Here is a 23,368-nt window from a genome sequence, read left to right as displayed (position 1 = left end):
ACTTCGGGGTCTGTTCAGTATTTGGAGAGCACAAAGAAGCAGAAAAGAGACAATTCCTCCAGACAAAGATGAAACTCCAGGCAGCGAAGAACACAGATTCTGACCACGTATAGAGCGTTATAGTGTATCACTTATGGTTTCCCATCCCTAAATTGACCTCACATTAGTTCATAAGTAGCAGATAAAAAGTCTTTAAATTACTTACTTCAACATGATGAATAGAAATCATTTTTTTTGTACAAAAACAATAAAAGAATGTTTCACACATCCATATAAATGAATGCTTTGGTCGTTTCTTTTTACTTAAAATTCATTTTAATATATATACTGTATATATTTACACCTTAACTTAAACTTTTTTAATACCCAATGCAAGTAAGTGGTTTTCAGTTCATCAGCCATTTCTTCTGACTGTCATTTGAAGTGTTGCAACTCTGTCAGCAGGGCGGAGACAACAGAGAAACGAGCCCCCCACCCATCCCTGATGTAGCATTCAGTCCTCCTCCTAACCCTAACCCCACCTTGACAACAGAATATATTCATTTCCTTAGTGAGAACAGTTTATCTAAAAGGGTCCTGCACAAATAGTTTGGTTCTTTACAAATACAGTAACTGGCAGTACCCATTAGCTTTTCAAAGCAACAGTTCTGTCATAGCAAATTCTGTGTGTTAGATACAAATACTGATATGCACAAAGAGCTAATTTCCTAAAAGAAAAAAAAATGTACAGATTTGCAGCATAATGAATGGGATATACTGTATGCAATAACTTAGTTTTCAACCAGTTCGATTATACATTGTGGCTCAGTAGAGGCCAGGCTAGTTCACAGGTTAAATAAAGGGGAGGGCATCGACCTCCCCCTCTGCACACACCATCACTGTTTTGTAGCCTTCGACAGTGTCAGCACGACTGTGTCGCATAATGTTCCATTTATGACAAACTGCGATAGAAAATACAAATTCTTACAAACATTGTGTTTTTAAAGCTACTTGTGAAACAAAAACAGTGCAATAGATGCAAGCGTGCCAGTTGTTGACCCTGTAGTGCAGCTGACATGATGGACCGCTATAAGAAGGGGTTTGTGGAAGAGCCTCCAGCTGGATACTGCGCAGGTGGACCCGCACCCTAGAACGAAAAAGGGAAGCACGCAGTGAGACTGTGTACTAAGGTTCTTGTCCAGTGTTAACTGAGAAGAAAGTATGCTAGCTATATGGCTGTTCACCAGAGCAATGGGCTGGTTATTCAAACAAAAACAAAAAAACAAAAACAAAAAAACAAAAAACAAAGCCATCCCTCACAATAAAATCTACACAAAGAACTGAAGTCTCTTAATTTATTTTTGTGTTAAACACAGATAAAAAGTGCTGTGCAAAAGTCTCGAGCCGCCTCGTAGTATTTTATTCTATTGCATATAGTTTGTTATTCTTTTTATCTTCTCCTATACCTTTTTTTTTTTCTTTCATTTGTGTTGTTCTAACTTTGCACTGTTTACTTTCTGAAACTTTGCACTGTCTACTTTCTGCTGTGACACAACAAATTTCCCATGTGTGGGACTAATAAAGCTTTATCTTATCTATCTTATCAACAGGTGCAGGAGGTTATTCAAATGTGAAACACTTTTCCTGTGACACACAGGAAAATACAGCATGAGTCAATAACTGTTTGTACAGGTTCTAATATACCAAAGTCAAAATTTTGTATCACCACCTTTATTCTTCAACACAGACTAAACCCTCTTTGGTAGCTCTCTAGTAATTACGTTAACTAGTCATGAGGAATAGTTCTCCAGGCTTCTTGAAGGACATTCAAAGCTCTTCTTTGGATGTTGGCTGACTTTTGTTCTGTTTTCTGTCAAAATGATTCCACACTACTTCAATAATGTTATGGCCCGGGCTCTGGGGAGGCCAATCCATGACTGATAGTGTTCCACTGCGTGGTTTTCCATTCAGATTTGCTTTTGGCAGTGTGTTTAGGATCATTGTCATGGTGACAAATATAGCAGCACAGTGGTTCAGAAGGTCCTGAGTTCGACTCCACTATCTGTGTGGAGTTTGCATATTCTCCCCATGTTTGCATGAGTTATTGGTGTGAGTGTGAATGGTTGTCTCTCCATGTTAGCCCTGTAAAAGCCTGGCTGCCTCTCACGGGTAGCCGGGGTAGGCTCCAGTCTCCACAGTGTCTTACAGATGTCTGTATACACAGTGGAACCCTCTCCTGACATTTTTGAACATACTGCTTCCTGAAGAATGGCTTCTTGTCGCCCACCCTTCCACTAAGACCATTTCTGATGGATCAACTGAAGCGTCAGATGATGAGGGTCAGCTCTCATGTCTTGTGTCAACTCTTGTTGGATTTAAAAAAAAAAAAAAAAAAGAAATCCATTTCTTAACAGCATGACTTTCATTATACTTTTCGTCTGCGGTAGATTTATTTATTTTTTTGTCCTAACACATACCATTTTATGTCTATCAAACTATGTTTTTATTGGCATTTTTCACAGATTCAACTAAATAATCTGTTCTGGTTCATTCCCAAGTTGTCTGCTATGTGTAGAAACACTGGGTCATGCATTGAGTTAGTCACCTTTTTTATACTTGAATGAAAGTGGCTTAAACAAACATCTGAAAATGTTCAGGCACAAGAACTGAACTGAAGACGCCCAGCTGCTTAGAAGCAAGATATTACAGTGGCTTGCAAAAGTATTTGGCCCCCTTGAACTTTCCCACATTTTGTCACATTACAGCCACAAACATGAATCAATTTTATTGGAATTCCACATGAAAGACCAATACAAAGTGGTGCACACGTGAGAAGTGGAACAAAAAAATCATACATGATTCCAAACATTTTTTACAAATAAATAACTGCAAAGTGGGGTGTGCGTAATTATTCAGCCCCCTTTGGTCTGAGTGCAGTCAGTTGACCATAGATATTGCCTGTTGAGTGCTAATGACTAAATAGAGTGCACCTGTGTGTAATCTAATGTCAGTACAAATACAGCTGCTCTGTGACGGCCTCAGAGGTTGTTTAAGAGAATACTGGGAGCAACAACACCATGAAGTCCAAAGGACACATCAGACAGGTCAGGGATAAAGTTATTGAGAAATTTAAAGCAGGCTTAGGCTACAAAAAGATTTTCCCAAGCCTTGAACATCCCACGGAGCACTGTTCAAGTGATCATTCAGAAATGGAAGGAGTATGGCACAACTGTAAACCTACCAAGACAAGGCCGTCCACCTAAACTCACAGGCTGAACAAGGAGAGAGCTGATCAGAAATGCAGCCAAGAGGCCCATGGTGACTCTGGACGAGCAGCAGAGATCTACAGCTCAGGTGATTTCCAGGACAGCACTATCATGCACTGCACAAAGTTGGCCTTTATGGAAGAGTGGCAAGAAGAAAGCCATTGTTAACAGAAAACCATAAGAAGTCCCATTTGCAGTTTGCCACAAAGCCATGTGGGGGACACAGCAAACATGTGGAAGAAGGTGCTCTGGTCAGATGAGACCTCTTGGAGTCTGCAAAAGACTTGAGACTGGGGTGGAGGTTCACCTTCCAGCAGGACAACGACCCTAAACATAAAGCCAGGGCAACAATGGAATGGTTTAAAACAAAACATATCCATGTGTTAGAACAGCCCAAAGTCCAGGTCTAAATCCAATCGAGAACCTCTGGCAAGATCTGAAAACTGCTGTTCACAAACGCTGTCCATCTAATCTGACTGAGCTGGAGCTGTTTTGCAAAGAAGAATGGGCAAAGATTTCAGTCTCTAGATGTGCAAAGCTGGTAGAGACAAACCCTGAAAGACTGGCAGCTGTAATTGCAGCAAAATGTGGTTCTATAAAGTGTTGACTCAGGGGGCTGAATATTTACGCACACCCCACTTTTCAGTTATTTGTGAAAAATGTTTGGAATCATGTATGATTTTTGTTCCACTTCTCACGTGTACACCACTTTGTATTGGTCTTTCATGTGGAATTCCAATAAAATTGATTCATGTTTGTTGGGGCCGAATACTTTTGCAAGCCACTGTAAGAAATGAAAGATGAGTTAAGATTTTTGCACAGTACTGATCCAGGAGACTATAGCACATAGCCACCAGACTAACCAGAAAAGGGTTGCTAGAGACCATAGGTCCTGCCATTGCCTGCCCAAAAGGAGTTGCAACAGACTTGGCCTGGCCGAAGGCTGGAAATCCTCCACCTGAAAGACATAATGTGATTTCAACTGTTACATGATGGACATGGATCTCTCTCTCTCTCTCTCTCTCTCATTTATCTATCTAGCTTGCTCTATTTTCATATAGCTATAAATATAATTTAAACAATAATAACAATAATAATATTACCAAATCAAATAAGACCTCTTCCGTCAGGGTTAATAAAGTGAACCAAATATTACATGAAGAAAAGTCTTCAACATTTTATAGACGACCACTTGACAACTACAGCTCAAATCTCACCATAGCCATTATTGTCTACATGACACACACCGTTGGGTTGCTGGGGATACGCGGGAGGCTGAGGGAAGGGAGCCTGACCAGGAAAGGGTTGCTGGAACGTTCCACTAAAGCTGGTGGGGAGGTTGAAGGCTGCAGTATTCCCAAATCCAGCTGGCATACTCATGGAGCCTGTGCCAAATGGTGCTGCAAAATAGCAGAACAGCAACATTTAGGAACCAACAAAAGCTCAACACATAATAGGCAAAATTTGGTTTGATCTATTGCTGCGATTCTGTAACCCAGTGTGACTCGTTTTGGGCAAAAATGTCTACAATTCAGTATTGTGTGTCGTGCTGGGATTGTCAGAATCTCAGTTTTGTTTTGTTTTTTATTTGGATAGTTTAAACACATGCAATAAGATTGTCTGCACACAAGCTGTAGAAAAAAAAGAAAAGAGGGAGTCAGAATCAGACATCAGTAAGTAGGGATGGGTACCGGTATCCGGTGCCATGATGGCACCGGTTCTGACATAAACGGTAGTAACCAGACTGAAAAGCAGCGCACATTTCAGTGCTTTATTTCCTGAGATGTGATACACTTTGAATTCTAGCCAATCATTTTACGTTTCCGAGGATAGTAGGCGGGTCCAGGTACGTACGTTCTTTTAGAGCAGAGCTACAGATTAAAATGCCCAAGGCGAAGCGGTCAAAAGTCTGGCTGTACTTCATAGCAAAATATGCAAACTCAGCAGCCTGCAACAAGTGCTTTAAGCTGATACTGTGATACTGTCAAAGGAGGTAACACCTCAAATCCGATGAAACACCTGGCGACGTATAGCGTTTTTTTAAAAGCCGAGAAATGCGCCGTATTTGATAGCTTGCTGCGAGACCTCACACCGTGCACATCTACTGCGGGTGTGGTGCCTGTTATCGGACCTGGAGTCAGCAACATCCCCCAAGAACCAGAAGAGGAGAGTCCTGGCCCCTAGCCCTGCCAGTGTAGCAGAAATGATGACGGATGATGACGGCAGCAGCAGCCGTTCTTCTCTGCATGAGTAGCTTAATGTTGTTCGTGTGTAATTTACGTTGAGTAGGCTAAACACGTTATTACATTAATGCATGTAAGGTGAACTAGCAAACATCATCATAGCTACATGCGGCTGTCTTCTTGTTTGATGGCAGATACTCCCTTCACCCTGGCCAAAAAGGCTAAAATGACCAAAGAAAAAGTGGAAAACAGTTAAACATGAGAGGTTTTTGGACAAAGTTTGTGGTTTTTTCCATTGTTTAAGCACTGCTTCCAGCCGAGAGTGATACCATATATGCCCCATAGCTGCAGAAAAGACTAACATTGTTATCTTTTTACAAAAAAAAAAAAAAAAAAAAAAAAAAAAAAAACAGCTGAACATGAGAGGTTTTTGGACCAATTTTGTGTTCTCCATTCTTTAAGCACCGGTTTGAGCACCGTTTAAGCACCGGCACCGTTTCAAAAGTACCGGTTTGGCACCGGTATCGGATAAAACCTAAACGATACCCATCCCTATCAGTAAGTTTAGTGGCAGTGTCTGATCTCTGGTGAACACACAGGAGCAACAGCTGGGATCAAAATGTGTCAGACAGCCAGCTAAAAACCAAGCAATTCTATCAGTGATTTAAGAAAAACAAAAGAAAACATACACACACAGTTTACAGCTGATAAAGTGATACAGGCTTCATTCATTCATTGAATGAAGCATATCTGGTAATCAACGTGATTAATAACTCAGGGTGTAAGTTTTTGTTTAATGAACAATAAAGTTTAATATTTCCCCTTTAATTCTTTAACCGAGAAGAGGACCATGCTGCAGAAACCACAGATATTTGGGAAACATGAATCCATCCTCAAACCTATCGTTATTAGTCATTTCTCATTCAGCTTCACTCTGTTCCTCTGTGATGAAATGGTAACTGGATTATTGGGCTATTTCAGTGGTGCTGTGTTTACGTCTTTCGAGATTTTCCTCAGTGACAGCTAAAATCATTCACTGGCAGAGCAAAGCACATGAGAGCAAAGGGGAAGCAGTTAGCACAAACAAACCTACCAAAGGTGGGAGGATACCCATGCCAATGAAGAACCCTCATCAAGCCTGTCCAGCACGCCAAGGACAATAAGACAGACAACTGAATCCAAAAAGTTCTTCACCATACCGATTTATTTTTAAAATCAATCTCTGCACACCAGTAAATGGCAACACTTCTCTTGCTAACCAGTTCCATAGTGAATTGTAGTTTTCAATCTTTTTGCCCTCCTCCACTTTCCTGTTGTTTTTTCTGTGTTTGGCACTGTGATCAGAGATATAATCACTTCTGAGGTAGCACAGGCAAAGGTTGCCACTTCCAATGTGCAAAAAAAAGACAGCTTTTAATACACTAACTTTATGACTGAACAAGTGCGTTTAATTTCTATACACACTGTTAAACTGAACTACTAAACTAAGTAAGTAAGCAGGGTGTTAAGTGAGTAAGGTGATTCTCAAAACACACACTGACACAGCCAACAAAAACAAACCTGCTGCAGCTGCAACAGTTGCTGCTCTGCCATTGCACTGGAATGGGTTGGTTGGAGCTGCTGCTGGGACAACACCAGGAGCTACAAATGGATTGGTTGGGTGTGCTGATGGGAAAAACAGCATCAAATTAACATTAATTAGCATGAAGTCCTAAGCAGAAGAATACATTAAACATTTTTCTTTTTTAAAGATAGCTTATAGAGGGTGTTTTGACAGTTCCACGTCAATGTCCTTTATACATCACAACAAACTAATTAACTAATGTTAATGAAACAAAAATAAATTCTTGACCATACTAGGCTGATTCTTGCCAAATTAAGTTTTAAGTTATGATAAAGTTCTGATGCTTTAAGAATCATCATTTAAGTACGCAAGTTGTACAAAATGAAACTGCCAAATCTCTCTGTGATTGTCTCATAGTTTCCTCAACCTCACTCTAAAATTATTTAGAAATGTAAAACATGAACAATTACTAACAACCGTGTCAATTTTGTGAACATTGTTACCATAACAAATCAGAGACGTGTTTAAGTTCACTTACCTCCAAAACCCTGAGCCATGCTGGGCACAGCCTGCTGTATTTGTGCTGTTGACACCCCCGTCTCTGAGCCAAACACACTCCTGTAGTGACACACCGTTAGCACATAAGTTTAGGAAAGGATGCAAAAAGAAAGGTACTCGGTGGCCTTTTCCTAAGTGTATTCTGGAACACTGATCATCAGAATGAAGAAAAAAAGATTTGTCTGATTTATGTTGGTTTGTGCAGTCTCTTACCCTTGTGAGGTGCTGGTGGTATTGTAAACAATGGTGGCAGGTGCTGAGGTGCTGAAGACTGTATCAAGCTCAGCTAGAGCAGCATAGCGGTCTCCACCTGCTGGCTGTTTCTGAGGCAAACCACCCACTCCTGCTGCTGCTGCTGCTGCTGCTGAGCTCACCCCACCAGGAATACCACCTCCTAGAATAGAAGTACATAAAAGCAAAGCCAGGTTCAATTTACCTCAGTTCACTTAATGCAGAAGAAAATGCTGTTAAACTTTCAAAGAGGTCCGGAGATAGCTGCCATACTGAACCTACTGAAATTAATAGGGAATAAATGTTAGGTCATTAGGAAGTGTATATTTTCTAGGCCAAAAATACATATTTATATGAGAAAAAAAACAGCTCAGTACAATTCACAGATACTCAAACACCAAACTTCTAATAATGTGGTATTAAAATGCTTCAGTCAAACCTAGATGTATAGCATTCACAGAAGTGAGGAGGCATTTCAGTCATGTCCAGTTGCCTTTTTGCAGCTGGTTCAGTAACATTGAGGTATAGACAATCGTGATCAGAAGTTTACATTCCCTGTAAGAATTAATGTCCTGGCAATTTGGGGATTTTGAGCATTTCTTTGTCATTGTTCTAAGAAGCAGGATTGTTCAAAGTCCAAGGAAGTCAGTGAAGATACGAGTATTGGTCAATTCAATGGCTGCTATCAAACAAATTCTTTTTATGCTGGCAAAGAGGCCAGAAAGTACCAGTTACAGTCAATCATCAGTAACGAGAAGTTAAAAGGTTTTGGCCTTGTCAAGTTAAAAGATTATAGAACCTTTAGCACTGCTTATTAAAAGATTTAAGTGAATGTACGCATATATTTGAGTCCATATTTATGATTTTGATCCTAAATGAATTAGATAACCTCCCAAACGAATTAAAACTTGTGCAATTTTTTTAAGTCATTAGTCTAAAAGCCCAAAATTACCTTGACATTCATGCCCACAATGAGTGTATGTAAACTTCTGACCTCTACTGCAAGTATAAATTGCTAGAAAATGTAAACCAGCCCTTTTTTAGAGACTGCCTATCCCTGCCATGAGAAGAAAACTTATAGGGACTTAAATCTATACGCCTAATTAAACCTAGTTTTCAGTTTGTATTTTTGTTTTTCAGTCATTCTCTAGCCCTACAATGGACATCTATGAAACAGGCTAGGCATGAAGGGTTTACCTGGCTCTGTTTTGGCAGAGCTAAATATGTTATCCAGGTCAGCCAGGACTGCGTATTTATCGGCAGAAATGTTAGTACTCTGTACAACGTCTCTGCCAGCTCCTGTGGAGTTACTCTGGGAGGAGGAACTGAAGGATCCAAAGTCAGCACTACACGATTTGGGGAAGTTCTCAAAATTTGCAAAACTGGCATTTGCTAGTCCCCCTGAGGCGCTACCTGTATGAAAGAGAGAGATTAAAGAGTCATAAGGGGGACTGTAATTGTTGGTTTTGAGAAACAACAAAACAGGTTGGAGAGGGAGAGAAGAAGCTGCATGAAGGGTAAACTTGGGAGTCAGGCTGGTAAAGGGACACCTTCTAAAGGATAGATAGCAACATCTGTCCTTTGTTACACTGCACTATGCTGGCTTTTCATTAGCCTATGAATCCAAAAGAGCACACACAATTAGCACTTATGTGTGTTAGAGGCTGAGCATGTGCAGGGCAGCAATTTTCTTGTGTAACTCCAATACTTCCGACTTCACCACGATACTGTGGAGAAAGGAAGTTAAAGACAAAACTCATCAAAATGTATTCACTGAGAGATAGCAACTTGTTTTCTATCTCCCAAAAAAAAATCTCTTTAATATGCCAACAACCCTGCAGATTTTACTGAGCGCTGTAATATCAACACGATCACTCTCAAGCAGGTCTAAACGTGTTAGAGCAGAACGAAACATTAATCTCTTAATGTTTACCTATTTTCTGCAACAGACTGCAAAATAATCACTCTGGACATCTTTATGCAACTAATTCAACATGCCATGTTAATGCTTGGAAACCCTCAGTTCACACATTCCTGCATATTACAAAGAAAAATTGAGGTTTTGCTACAGAGCAGTAATTTCCAAATTGCAGCACATGAAGAGCAGATTTGTATGGAGCCCATTAAAAGCAAACACAGAATAATAAATTATTTTGGACACCGAGGTAAAACAATCAGAGCTAACTGGGACGCAGCACAGTTGTTGTGACCCTAAGGGGGAGAGAAGGCAATTTTTAGTAATGACACCGATACCGCTGCATTTTAATCAGCAGTTCACTGCTTTCTATGAAATATTGGTTATTTAATGACTTTTAGGTCAGGGACACTAAAGGAGTCTGAGTTTAAAGGCATCCCACATTACAGTTTACAAAAAATAGATTCTAGGGTAAAAGCTTTCGTAGAAGTAATTTTTGCAAAATAATCTAGAGATTAAGCACATTAAAAAAAAATATTATCATTATTGCTTGAGGGGAAAATATGCATCTCCTCTTATCATCTCTTTTCATGTTGCCTTGTTGGATTTTTATACACTTTGGTCTATTTTGCACAGTAGGTCATATTAATCATTACAACAATCAAAGGTTAGTAGACTTATGTTTAACCACTGAGCTTTATCAGCTGTTAATTTTAGTATAAATGGACCAAAAAAAAAAAAAAAAAAACCCACACAGTGAGACACACACACACACACACACACACACACACACACACACACACACACACACACACACAACACCCAAAGAGAGGATTGGGATCACAATGACTACACATACAAGATGGGTGAGAGAGTGAAAGCTGTTATGAGGGCAAGCGCAGAGAGACTTACTGTGTGAACACTGGAGAGGCAGAGCAGTGGCAAACTCACCCATACTGCGGCTGGATGAGAGCACAGTGAACGCTTGCAGCCACAAATCAAAGAGGGAGGCAGAAATGGGGTAATGAGCAATGTAAGATGGCAGAGAAATCAAAGAAAAGATGTCAGGTAACCCAGAGGTAAATATTATGAAGTGCTAAATCAAAGCAAATCAAATACTGCTAAAGCAAAGGATAAAAAAAAAAAACCAAAATAAAAAACAAGTAAGACAGATTTGACAGCTGAAGGCAGACAGTGCAAGGCTAGGGCTGCTCAATTAATCGAATTTTAATCACGATTACGATCTGGGCTTTCAACGATCATTAAAAATGACTGAGCCGATTATTAGCCCCTCCCTCATTTATCCGCGACACCTTAAAGGCCGGTCCGTGAAAATATTGTCGGGCATAAACTGGTCCGTGGCGCAAAAAAGGTTGGAGACCGCTGATTAAGAGGACCCGAGGGAAGCTCGGAAAGCTAAGCAGAAGTTATTTGGAGAGGAGAGTGACTGCTGTTGGTTGAAAAGAGAGTTTAAAAAAAAAAAAAAAAAAAAAACGTCAGTGGTGTTGCACACCATTTTATATTATTTTTTAAAAGTCATTGTTAACCCTTTAAAGCCGGTCAAAGCAGCACGCTCCGTTTTGCGTAACTATTTTTAAATCCCTGTAGAATCTGAACCGTGTAAGCTAGCGCAATAATTTGTTTTGCATATGAAACCGGAGGAGTTGTACTTACATCTTATGCCATCAGCTTGTCCTCGGTCACGGTTTCGTTCCACATATAGCTTTGCAAAAATTGCATAAAAAGCGCTTGCAGCAACAAAAACATAATATTCCAGAAACACGCTTTGCCGTTCCTATCAGCTGTTCGTAACACTTCGCACAGTGAAATGATGCACATGCTGTTTTCTTTGCAAATTTGCATCATAGGATTCTTTTTTGTTTTTCCTGCAGTATATAAAAATTGCTGTATCTCCAAAATAAAACTATGAAGACACTCAAAATAAATTTCCTGTGGTGGGAAACTATTTTTTGCAACTTTATTGTATTTAAAGTTTTGAGGGATAAACCTCTTAAATTTCTCCAAGTAGAAATATATGTAAACAAAACAAAAGCGATTTTCAATTTTTTTTGTAGTTTATTGCACTTTTTTTGCAATTTATGTAATTACTATGGACTTAATGCATACATATTATTAAAATATGGGCTATAACAGTTGTATTGATGTATAGCAACTTGAAATGCTCCCACAAATGGCACTACAGCATGTAAAAAAAAAAAATATATATATATATATATAAGCTCTGGTGGACTTGGTTCTATAGTAGGTCTTAAAGGGTTAAATAAATATCGTCAAATAATCGTGATCTCAATTTCAGTGAAAATAATCGTGATTATCATTTTTGCCATAATCGAGCAGCCCTATGCAAGGCAATCAGTATCTGTGAGAAAGCCACGTAAAAATGTTTCCAATAAAAATAAACACTAAGGAGGCCGCTTCACACAGAGTCAATATGCACCTCCAGCAGAGGGCACTGTAGTACACAACATTTTCCTGACAGGAAGTGAAGTTTGTGGCAGTAACTACTGTTCAAATAAGAGTATGTGACTTATGAGTCAAAGTGCTGAAAATAAGCCAGAGGATGTGTCAATAAGCTGCCAATGTATTTTTGAAACACTGTAGGAGAGAGAGAGAAAAAATGCTTTGGCTGACACCGCATGTATTGATTAGCGCTCATCTATTGCACAACACCAGCTTTAATTTAGAACCTCAAAAGTACACAAAAATGTTAGTTTCTCAGACATGTGGCTAAGCTGTATGAAGCTTGTGTATGCCCAAAGCAAAGTTTACAGTAAATGTCTCTAGTGAGGTACAGTGGATAATCTCCTGAACACAGTACTTCACGTCTTAGTCTCTTTTACTCTCTTTTAAACAGGATCATCTGAAAACCGTACAACTCTCTGGTGTAAAGAAATGTTTACATTTGAACAAAAAAATGAATGAACACTACACATATGTAAAGGTTTGGGAACAGAGGTGATACAACAGTTTAAATAAACCAACAAATGATGATGTGAGAGAAATTTTGACTACCATTGAGGTGTGTGTGACTAAATTTTTTGTCTATGTAAATTCTTACATGTCTGCCTGTGTACATAAAGCAAACCTGTTCCTCTGTGTTATTGATTTAGTTGTGTTATTTGTCCAGTAAAACCAGCTTGTTCTACCTGTATTTGGGGGTTGAAATGGTGCTTGGGGTGCAGAGGGAAAACCACCTGTCGACCCAGAAGTGTTCCCGAATGCATCAAAATTAGCAAAGTCTGCCTCTCCTTTGGTATTCTGTGCCACTTGAAGTTGTGTAGAGGTGTTGTACAGACAAACAGATGGAGAAAAAAAAAGTGAGGGGAAAAAAATGGATTAATGAATGAATGCATACAATATCCAAAGACATGAATGACTGCAAAACAAATACAATGGGTTAAACACTACTAATAAAATACAATGGGTGATGTGTTAAATGTGAGGAATAATCAGAGTAGTAGAGCAGTGCAACTTAAAATGCGTAGCAGCTTATATACCTCGACATTCACTATTTCCCAGTAACACCCAAGAGTCCTTCATGTGCACACCCAAATATAAAGCAGGACTTGTGTGCTTAGCACTACACACATCATTAATTTTAACACACCTGTGCGCATGTTTGTTAGGTGTGTTAACACCACTTTAGTTCTTGCATTAAGGATGAATCTTAAAGGCTCTGAGGGAGAAATGAGAGGACATTATCCTCCATTGAAAGCAAATGCTAACAGCCACATGTTACAAGTATTAGTAACCATGGCAATTTGTCTGTCTGATGCAATTTTATAATATATTTTGATACAATCCAAGGGCACATCATGACTCCTGATGTATAGCAAATTCATATCTTCTCCAAACTGGTGGCATCCTAATCCCATCTAATGTAGTAAATACACCACCTCTGGAGAAGTGCCCACCCCACATCCAATATCTATAAACCTAGTTATTTATTGGTAAGAGATTGGTAATTGGGGCTTTTTTTGTTGTTTATTGTGGATTATGTGTGCTGAGGACTTGACTATCTTCATGTACATTGTACATGCCCAGGGAAATGAGATACTGGTGTGACCTTCTTGAAAAGGCAGTTTAACCAACTCTAGTTGGGATCTCCATCAGAGACAACTTGCTGGCTAAGCTATGCCATGCACATTTCAATAGTGAAACTCGAAAACACTGGTTGAAGCAAATCAGACCTTGCCTACAAGTGTTTTAAAGTGGTAACTACATTACTTATTATTGCTCATGTTTTTGTTAGTTGCAGTGTTATTGGTCTGTTGCTTACTTGTGTGGCTGTTGAAGTGTGCAAAGTTAGCAAAACTGGAGCTGGCGCCTGCATTCATGTTGGGCGGGGCAGCAAAGATGTCACCACCCAAGTCACTGAGGAGGTCATATTTCTTGTCATGGAGCTGCTGCTGCTGGGTTTGTCCACGGCTTACTACAGGAGACTGGTGACGACAAGAGATGCATTTGAAAAAAATGTTATAAATAACTAAACCGGTATAAATGAGCTCTTAAACAGCCTTCATGCAAATTAATAAAGAGGAGATAATAGGTCACATGAAAAAACAGACTGTGGTGACACTGTCTCATTAGCGATGAAAGATGAGCCTTATCTCAGTGGGCAAATTTGGTCATTTATCATAAACAAGATGAATATGCTTTTGTCTTTAAAAGACATGGCTTCTTAATACTGCTGTGAAACAATTCACAGTCTAATCCTGGACTGCACCTGTTGTCAATAAATCTGTCATTGCATTTGTGCGAAGAGTCGTTATTTTCTTTGTATCTATGAGATAATTTGCTAAGTGATTTGCTAATTAAAAAGTAAGTCCAATGTAAACATGTCAGTAAAGCATTTAGGGATGTGTGTGTAAATGGATTACTAAGTAACTGTGGTAGTGTTGAACCACAGAGCATTCAGCAAAGTAAACAAGGTCATCAACTGGTAGCATCGTTTCCACTAAAGCCCCATCATAAGGTTTCATTTTAACATCGGCAACAATGCTGAGTGTTAACTGTCGATTGATAACCCAGTTCAAAGCTGAAAGTGTAACAGCGTAAATATTCACACCATTGTAAAGACCAACCTGAGGGGAGAATATGTAGTAACTACATATTTTCACCTCAACCCTGCTAGATGTGGCATATATGGCACACTGAACAAGAACCGGTTTATGCTGTCCAACATATGTGTTAATCATATGATGACTTGTGTGCATGTGTGTACACTATGAAAGTCTCACCTGATTTGGTGGGGTGTGCTTGTTGAGGTGTAGAGACGGTGCCGACTCCCCCAGCAGGGACTTGAGTGGTCTAACCTCTGGGGTGCTGCTGGTGCTGCTGTTTGAGGAGCCAGAGATGGAAGCATGGACTGACGCCACTACCTTGGCCTGTTCAGGAGGCACGTACCTTGGAAGCAATCAACAATTTATGCATTACTTACACTAATAAATAAATTTTGTGTGTGTGTGTGTGTGTGTGTGTGTGTGTGTGTGTGTGTGTGTGTGTGTGTGTGTGTGTGTGTGTATATATTTTTTTTAAATGGTAGTTTTAAACTACCATTTATAAGAGTGAGACACTACAAGTTGTGTGTGCGCACAGAGCAGACCATGTGAATGCCTGTCTGCAGCAAACCTAGCATGTTGAAACATGCACTAGTCATTGCTCTCATTTTGATCATATTTCAGACTAAACACTAGATGGATGAGTTGATGTTTTGTAACAACATCCATGCTTACCCAATTCACACTTTGGGTGTATCAAATTTGTCATAACAAAAATGCAGAGGATAAATAAAAATCTTACAAGAAGCCGTTAAAGATGCATCACAGGTTGTTGGTTGTTTTCTTTTATCTTTTTTCTTTTAAATCACTGAGTGATCAGCGACAATCAGTGACTAACTTTTAAACTTAAACAGTAATCATTTGGCTAGTTCTTATTTCACAAACACCAATGACAATTTTATTCAGAGTCAAAAAAGAAGCTCTAGAACATCTAGAAAAAGCTCATACATATTTCAGTTGATTAAAGCCTATAACTTCGTGGAGCAATTAAGTCTTGCACATAGAGCAGTTTTACTGTAATGACCTAGATTCTGTACATCTCAAGAGGGGTATTTGGTGGCTTGCTAGAGGCTAACTGCTATGAGGCACATGTGAAACATTCCAAGCCAGAGAGAGAGGGAGAAAAAAAAAAAAACCTTTGCACAATGCACACTGACAGAGATCTTTTCTCAGCAAGCTTATGATACTGACATACCATCTCTTTTTCTCATATTTATCTTGTAGGAACTCCTTGACTTTCTGTGGTTCTCTGAAGTCTGGTACTGAAGAGGTTCTGTCATCATAAAGACCGAGCCAGATCTGTTTACAAACCTGAGAACACACAAAGTTAGAGAAAGGGATTTTTGGAGGAAACGGCACACACACGCACAGAGCTTTGCCATCAGTCATTATTAGTAATGAAATTGTTCCAATAAAGGAAAAATAGACAAGCAAATAAAAAGACAAGCCACATGTAAGATAAAGTTGCAGAGTAAAGAAAAAACAAAACAGAAAACCCCCTCTGACAGATAAAGGGGTTGCGAACCTCTGCCCTGGTGTGAACCTTTGCAGCAATAAGTACAAAAAAGCGTTTCTGTCTTGGGATAAAATTCCACCACTCCAATTGGAGTGGTGGAATTTTATCCCATGCTTTGAACACATTTGACTCTGGGATGAGGGTGGAATTCTTCACGTGGACCACGTGCTTTAGGCTATTCCATTTTAGTTTGCTCAAGTTCAGGACTTTCCAAAACAAGCTATTCCAAAAGATCCACTTTATTTTTCTGTAAAAATATTGGAGAACAAACATGTTTGGTGTACATATTGCCTTAAATAAATTGCAAAATAATATATTTTATGCATCTTAGACTGCAGTGGTCTTATTTCTGTTTCCAGACACAGTGACCTCATTATAACAGCACGGTAGTGGCTCTCTGGGGGAACCAGAAGCCTCCCGGTCATCATACAGTTCAAGACAGTAAAGCTGTAGTAGGTCTAACTTCAGGATGAGCCTTGGAGCAGTGCATCGTTATTAAGGACCACCACAATGACAACCCGGCAAATGAGCCACCAAGAAAGAGAAACAATGACATGGGGACGGCTGGTGCGAGCTGAATAGTCACAACTGGACTTTCAGGATGTCTAGAAGTAGATCAGTTGTGGATGGCATTGTTCTCCTGGATAAAACATAATAAAAACAAACAAAACAAAAACTCTGTGCTGATATGAGTCACCAACTATACTTGGGCAGCTATTAATATTATCTAGGTGTTGTCAAAATAAATACTTTGTGAGAAAAACACTGCTTTAAACAGGAAAACACTGGGACTGGGCACCAATTTATGACCAACAGTTTATAACATTGTTTCCCAAAAAGACTTTAGTTGGGTAAGCCACCAGCCACATAAATTAAATCCTCCTTCCGCTCAGTGTTTGTCAAGTGCGCTCTATGAAGACAGAAAGGTAACTTACAGGCAGTATTTATAGACCAGCCTTCAAGCGTATATGCATCAGCTCCAACCTTGAGTCTCCTTCATGTCTGCTTTCCATGCCACTTTGCCACATCCTTTAATAGACTGTCCTTCGTGGGTGGCACTGCACTATTTCATACTCCGTTTACTCGAAATATCTCGTCCCTTCGGTATTTTGCACAGTGCAACTGGTCGATTGTTTATACTTCTCATAAGTAAATAGGTGCCAGTATAATGCATGAAATGCTTGACCTGTCTATTCAATAAAAGTGTGACACAACACCTGTATTAAACTGACAAAACATTTGCCTTACAACAATTTTTGTTGTCGGAAAGTAGCATGCACTTTTTAATCTAGAGTTTGTTTTATAAAACTTTCTACAGCAGTAAAATGATAATAGTCCACATGAATTTCAAGCGTGCCTAAATTGCCTTATCAAGCATATGTGCAACAGGCTACTTAAATACAAACACTAAAGCAGAACTTTCACAACAGACACAGCCCATTTCAAGATTTTTAGAGGCTGACATTATGCCAACCTGTCTATTAAATATTGAATAGACGAGGACAAACAATGATGGCTCAACCAAAAGCTAATCTAACTAGTCAGAAAGGAAAGCAGTGGGAAGGTTGACCTTGGGCTTAATTTCTAACTTTATTAATTGACAGGGCCGAGTTGCCGTTCCTACCTCATTGCCATGTTTCTGTAAGAACTCTATTTCCTGTTGCGTGAAGGTTGTCATGGAGATGGACTTGACTCTGTGGGGTGGATTCAGTCCTCGTCTATGGAAAAATAGAAACAAGGGTCAATTTAATTTGAAGACAACATACATGAAAACCTCATCTTGATACACTCCAGAGCCCACCTCTCAGGACGGGACCATTTAATTAGCTGAAAGCTGAATGGTTGCTGGTGTGCGCGCGCGCGCGTGCGTGCGTGTGCGTGTGTGTGTGTGAGAGAGAGTGAGAGAGAGAGAGAGAGAGAGAGAGAGAGACTTAGGACAAGTGAGTAACTGAGGATAAGAAGTCATGATTATAGAGAGAAATGAAAGAGACACTTAATGACAGAGAGACATACTGACAGAAAAAGAAAGGGAGTACAATAACCAGAGGAAGTGGGTGAAACTCTCTTCACTTACACTGACTGAACTGAGAGTGTCCAAACATTAAAAGAATGAACAATCTTCCTTAATATAGAAACTTCAATTATGGAGTAACACCCATTAGACCACACAAGCCTGGCTCACTTTCCTTAGAAGGTCACACAGTCAATGCCACAATGGCCCAAATTAAAAATGCCTGGTTACGGTAGGAGTTGAAAAGAGCAATCATTTGTCTATTATTAAGCTCCAGGCCTGATTGTCTGAGCACGTTTTCCTCGAATCGCTTACAGATGAAAACTGATGTCGTGCTGACTGGCACGGTCACCACCTGTTTTTGTGAGAAGGTGACCACAGAACATTTACCATGCGTGAAGACCACTTTAACTGCGAGTTAACAAAAGTACTTGTCAACACATAAAACATATTGAAATAAATAAATCTTCAATTCTATAAAAAAGGATCTGTGCTTCTAGTTGCTTACATTAACCTTTGCTGTTAATCAGTATAACCAGTCTTCAGAAAGTAACTAAAATTATAAATTGGACTGCAACTTCAAATGCCTTTAAAAGCAGAGAAAGTGGTGAGCAGTGAGTAAACTCAAACAGCCATCATCAGCAAATATCATTAGGATAGCCATTACACTGTGCCAACAGTGGCCACAGGCATCTTTTCCTTCCTTTTCCCTTTGCAGCCATCAGCATGTCAGGAGCACAACAGATACACTCGCTTATGGACATGGATAGTGGATTTAATCAGCCATAACACAGATGTGTTAAAGGAAGCATTCCGACAGCACTCAAAGCCCCATTATACAATAGACGTATTTACAGGTATGGTGGACAGATATAAATGATTAAAACAGCTTTTATCAACCTCAGTTTTAATCTCAAACACAGTAACATGCTACAGAGACATAATGACATGGTATTAACATTTAGGAACACACAATTAAAGCAAAGTTAGTTTTTTGATTGTGGATAATATACAAAGAACTCTTAATTCAAGTGTTTTTAAATACTTGAACTCCTGCTTTATCATCTACAAGAACTACCAAGAGTTTTGCATGTTTCCCCTGCATCTTTATAACAAGAAAAGTTTTGTATGAAGTTTACAAACTGAAGAAGTCACTTGGATAAGTGACGAAATGTTTCTGCCACTGACAACGCTACGTCCAGGTGAACAGGATCAACTTTCTGTGGCTTACAAACACGATGTTATACACAGAGCAGTCAGATGCTGAAGGCATTGAAATACTAGACGGGCCTGTTAAATTATTCACTGCTGTTACCTCTAACAGAACTTGTTGTCATTAAACCTTTTTCTCAATACATCCGTCAGTCAGTGGATTGACTTTAATCAAAAAAAACATTCACTGCTATCTGGTACAGAGTACAGAAGCTACAGTTTAGCTAATTCGTGCTGTTTGTGAACACCCAAAAGACCTGTCGGTTCACATTTAAGAACATAAAATTATGTTATTTCTTTTAGATCATTATGTCAATGTGGAAAAGATTGCATGAAAATGTGTGGGGGTTTTGCTTTCCCTTCATACAAATGCTGAGCCTGCCACGTACATGACTAATGTTTAAGCAGTGCACTTTTAGTTTTTAATCATTTACTAGTGCTTTGTGTTAGGCTTACAAAAATATACACACGGACCAATCACAGCAGAACCACGTCACACTAAAGTAGAAGGAGATTACAAATCCCTAAAACAGAGTTTTAAAAACTAAAATGGTCCCCTGATACTGCACTGCGGGGTAGAGAGGAACGGACAAAAACAAAAAACGAATTGTTTTTAAACTGGATACGTTTTTCCAGCTCCCTGAGGAAGATAAGTGACCAAATTCTAGTCTTACGAAGATTAAACTAGGTCAGATAGAGGGAGAGGTTTCCAGAGCCCTTGAGGTCTAAATATTATATCAACGTCTTAGCAGTGTGGTCCCATTGAGGAGTTCTAATTCTGAAAATGTCATTTTTGTTACTTCTATAAATTTTAAAATGTATATTAAGTTGATTTTTTCAGGAGAATTAAATTGCAGTAACAATCATTAGCTGCACAGTATAAAGGAACTGCTTTTATCACAACGTGTCAGAGAACAGTACCACATATTGCACTGTAAAATAATCATGAACTAGTCCCTATTGCACTAGTTCAGAGATGGGAACTCGGCTCATTTGCATACTGCAACTGCCTCAGGGTAAGAGAAACACAAAGTCACAAAGTCTCCAAAGAGAGGAAAGTCCACACACTTCATTTCACTGCTTTAGATCCCTGCAAAAAACGATATTTTAGTCTTTTAACAGTACTGTTATTAAGCGTCTCATACAACAGAGAATACCCACTCCTAATTTAGTGACTCACTAATTTAGTCACCCCATCCCTGTTTCACAGATTCCACACCATTGTTGAGAAATCAAATGTCAGGGTTATATTAAAGTCATTTCTGGTAACTAGCCATTGATCAGATCATGTATCAGCACATTTGGTGTCTGTGACACCTTCCCAACTCTGATTACTCAGGAACACATGGGTCAAGTGGGGTTACTTCCCGTCATGAGCAAATCTCTAGTAAGACATCGATTGGCGTTCCTCCTGGGAAAGGCTCCACCATCATGAGGAATGTGTTTATATAGCAAATTCCAACCCCACCCTTTAAACAACTACAGCTACGGGAGGAAGAAGGTTATTAAGAAGTAAGTTGTTGTGAACTCTCCATCACTCCAGAGAAAGTCAACAGTGTTAATCTTAAAAGAAAAAGGAATTAAAAAGCCACCTGTAATGTTGGATGAGTTTGCTTTGGTTTACTTGGACAAAATAAAGAAAACACGATGGTTATTCAGAAAATTGGCATAATAAGCCAAGACAGTGATTGAAATTATCAAGTCTGCGCATGAATTTTAACTACTCATAATTCCAACGTGACCTCACAGCCACTTCCTGTTGCTCACATACACAACATCACATGCTGCTGATGTAGCAGCACAGTGGGGCCACACCACTTCCTGAACCTAAAAATCAGATCAAGCTTCCTGCGCATATCATACAGACATCTATGCTTTCAGCCCCACACTCTTCCAACAGAAAGATTTTCCTTGAATGTGACCTTTATCTAACCAAAAGTCAGCGAGAAAGACAAAAAAGAAAGGATATAAGGTTTAGAACAGAGATCTCAAGCTAAAAAAATGAACTTAATTAGCTCTTATTACAGGATTTAAAGCAATAGGGCAAGCACATGGGAAATACACAGTGGCGTCCCCACAGAAACACCCACTGGTGGCGGTAAACGAAGTGAAAGTATCAGCCAGCATGTAATTTATCTAATGCTCACCAAAGCTAAGCTACATTAACTCAAACCTGGTCAGTGGGCATTTACTAAACAATAAAAACCTTACCTTTTACCTACAACATTTTTAGAATGATAATTATTCATGAACAGAAAATGGCAAGGTGATCTGTATAAAAGGTGCATGCAGATCTAATTCAAGTATTTGTGTCTTTATGGGTGATGGTGGTAGCACTTATAATTTATTTTAGCATTTCATGTGTGTGTTGTTTCTCAGTGAACTACATGTCAGTGCAGTCTGAAAGGTCGATTACTGCAGAGTATTGAGAATGATTAGTGCAACACGGGCAGTAAGAGGGAAACACTTCCTCCATGTTGTACATCTTTTGCCCCATTTACCACTAAACTGATGTAAAACTGAGTGACGAAGTGATTTGTTATTATTGCATTAAACCATTTTCTTTCTGAATGTATCCAGCATCATACAACATGCAAGAAGGAAATATGACAGCTGAGCTGAGACGTATGTGTGTGTGTGGCAAAATAAGAAGAAGCGGAGTGCTCCACTAATCCCAAGCTAAAAAAAATGCTTATTACACAACTGCACAAAGACTTTAATTAAAAAAAATTACAAATAAAACCCTCCACTCTGCTACAATGAAACTACAATGCTTGTAAATGCATGGGCTTCAGAGCCGTCGTAGGAGGTAAACTGCAGATACACGGAGAGAAAAAAAAGCTTTTGATCAACTGCGTTGTCAGCTCTAATTCGAGCTGCGATGTTATGCCAGAGGATAAATAATTCGAAAACACAAAATAGATGAGTGAACTACGCACAATTGATAACAGATTTTACATTTATCTCAGTCGCGTCTTAAGATAACACGACTTTCGCTCTGCCAGGTGTCGACCATCACGTTTGCAGCGAAAATGCGGTTAAGTGAATCAAACATATGGCTCCACAGGGCGGACCGGCTCAGTTACTAGGTGGTGCTTCCTAACGTTACCGGCAGCTGGAAGCAGCAGCAGCTGGCTTATCTGTGGACCTAGCTTGCAAGTGTCAGATAAGTTCACTTGCTAACACTGGATGCTAACGTTAGCTAGCATCTCGGCTGGTTGGTGCGCTCGCCTGACACCTCTATGCACCCCGCCCAACGCACCACACTGCAATGTCAAAACAGCTAAACTCACACTACCTCCGTCTTTTCTAGTTCCCCATCTGACGGTAGCTAGTGCTACTATTTGACTAACTGGCTGGGTTTACCCCGTGTAGCCGAAGCGCATTAATATCGTGTGCGCCATGTCTAAGCTAAGGTCACTGTGCAACTTAATACTTACAGGATGCCAGAGCAGGAGGTACAGACGAAGGAACCCACAGTCATGTTGGCGTAGGTCGGGCCTCGCTGGTCGCAGTCAAAGCACTTTCTGTTGGGAGGCAAACTCGTCATTTCTCTCAGCATCTTCAGGTGTTTCTCCTCCTGTTTTCTCTTCGCACTCGCCGCCATGGTAAAGAATCTATAGCGGGGGTTGAATAAAACCGTGAGAGACGGAAAGCTAGCTAGCTAAAACTAAAAGAGCTGTGCTTTCTTCTTTTTAATGGTTGTCGACTCGTAAAGACAGAGTGAATCGCTAGGTGGGTCTGTTGTCAGGGCGGCCTCGCGTCTCCTCGAACAAGGAGTTTTCAGGCGATGGACCTGGCGCTAGCTAACGGGACAAGAGCTGTGCTGCCATCTACTTCCGCCTTCGCTTA

The 23,368-nt window shown here is 39.7% G+C and overlaps 1 protein-coding gene across 8 annotated transcripts; it reads right to left on the bottom strand.

Moving 5' to 3' along the window:
* Positions 1-273: 273 nt before the first annotated feature.
* Positions 274-23,368, bottom strand: agfg1a (ArfGAP with FG repeats 1a). Of its 8 annotated transcripts, none has more exons than XM_040008641.1 (15): positions 22,957-23,368; positions 17,918-18,011; positions 15,973-16,088; positions 14,958-15,123; positions 13,997-14,159; positions 13,325-13,393; positions 12,864-12,983; positions 10,609-10,680; positions 8,979-9,194; positions 7,764-7,944; positions 7,531-7,610; positions 6,989-7,093; positions 4,463-4,645; positions 4,109-4,203; positions 274-1,126 (listed from the first exon to the last, which is right to left on the bottom strand). In XM_040008641.1, exons 1-15 carry the CDS (start codon positions 23,121-23,123, stop codon positions 1,067-1,069), a joined length of 1,887 nt encoding a protein of 628 aa, XP_039864575.1. In that variant the 5' UTR covers positions 23,124-23,368; the 3' UTR covers positions 274-1,066. The 8 variants fall into 8 exon arrangements, with proteins under 8 accessions (XP_039864575.1, XP_039864576.1, XP_039864578.1 ...); XM_040008642.1 differs by having other exon boundaries at positions 4,493-4,645; positions 22,957-23,367; XM_040008644.1 differs by lacking the exon at positions 10,609-10,680 and having other exon boundaries at positions 22,957-23,367.

This window comes from Simochromis diagramma, unplaced genomic scaffold (genome assembly GCF_900408965.1).
Source record: "Simochromis diagramma unplaced genomic scaffold, fSimDia1.1 OVJJ01000344.1, whole genome shotgun sequence".
Lineage (NCBI taxonomy): Eukaryota > Metazoa > Chordata > Actinopteri > Cichliformes > Cichlidae > Simochromis > Simochromis diagramma.
The sequence above is the reverse complement of the archived record's forward strand: the minus strand, read 5'-3'. Positions and strand labels throughout refer to the sequence as shown.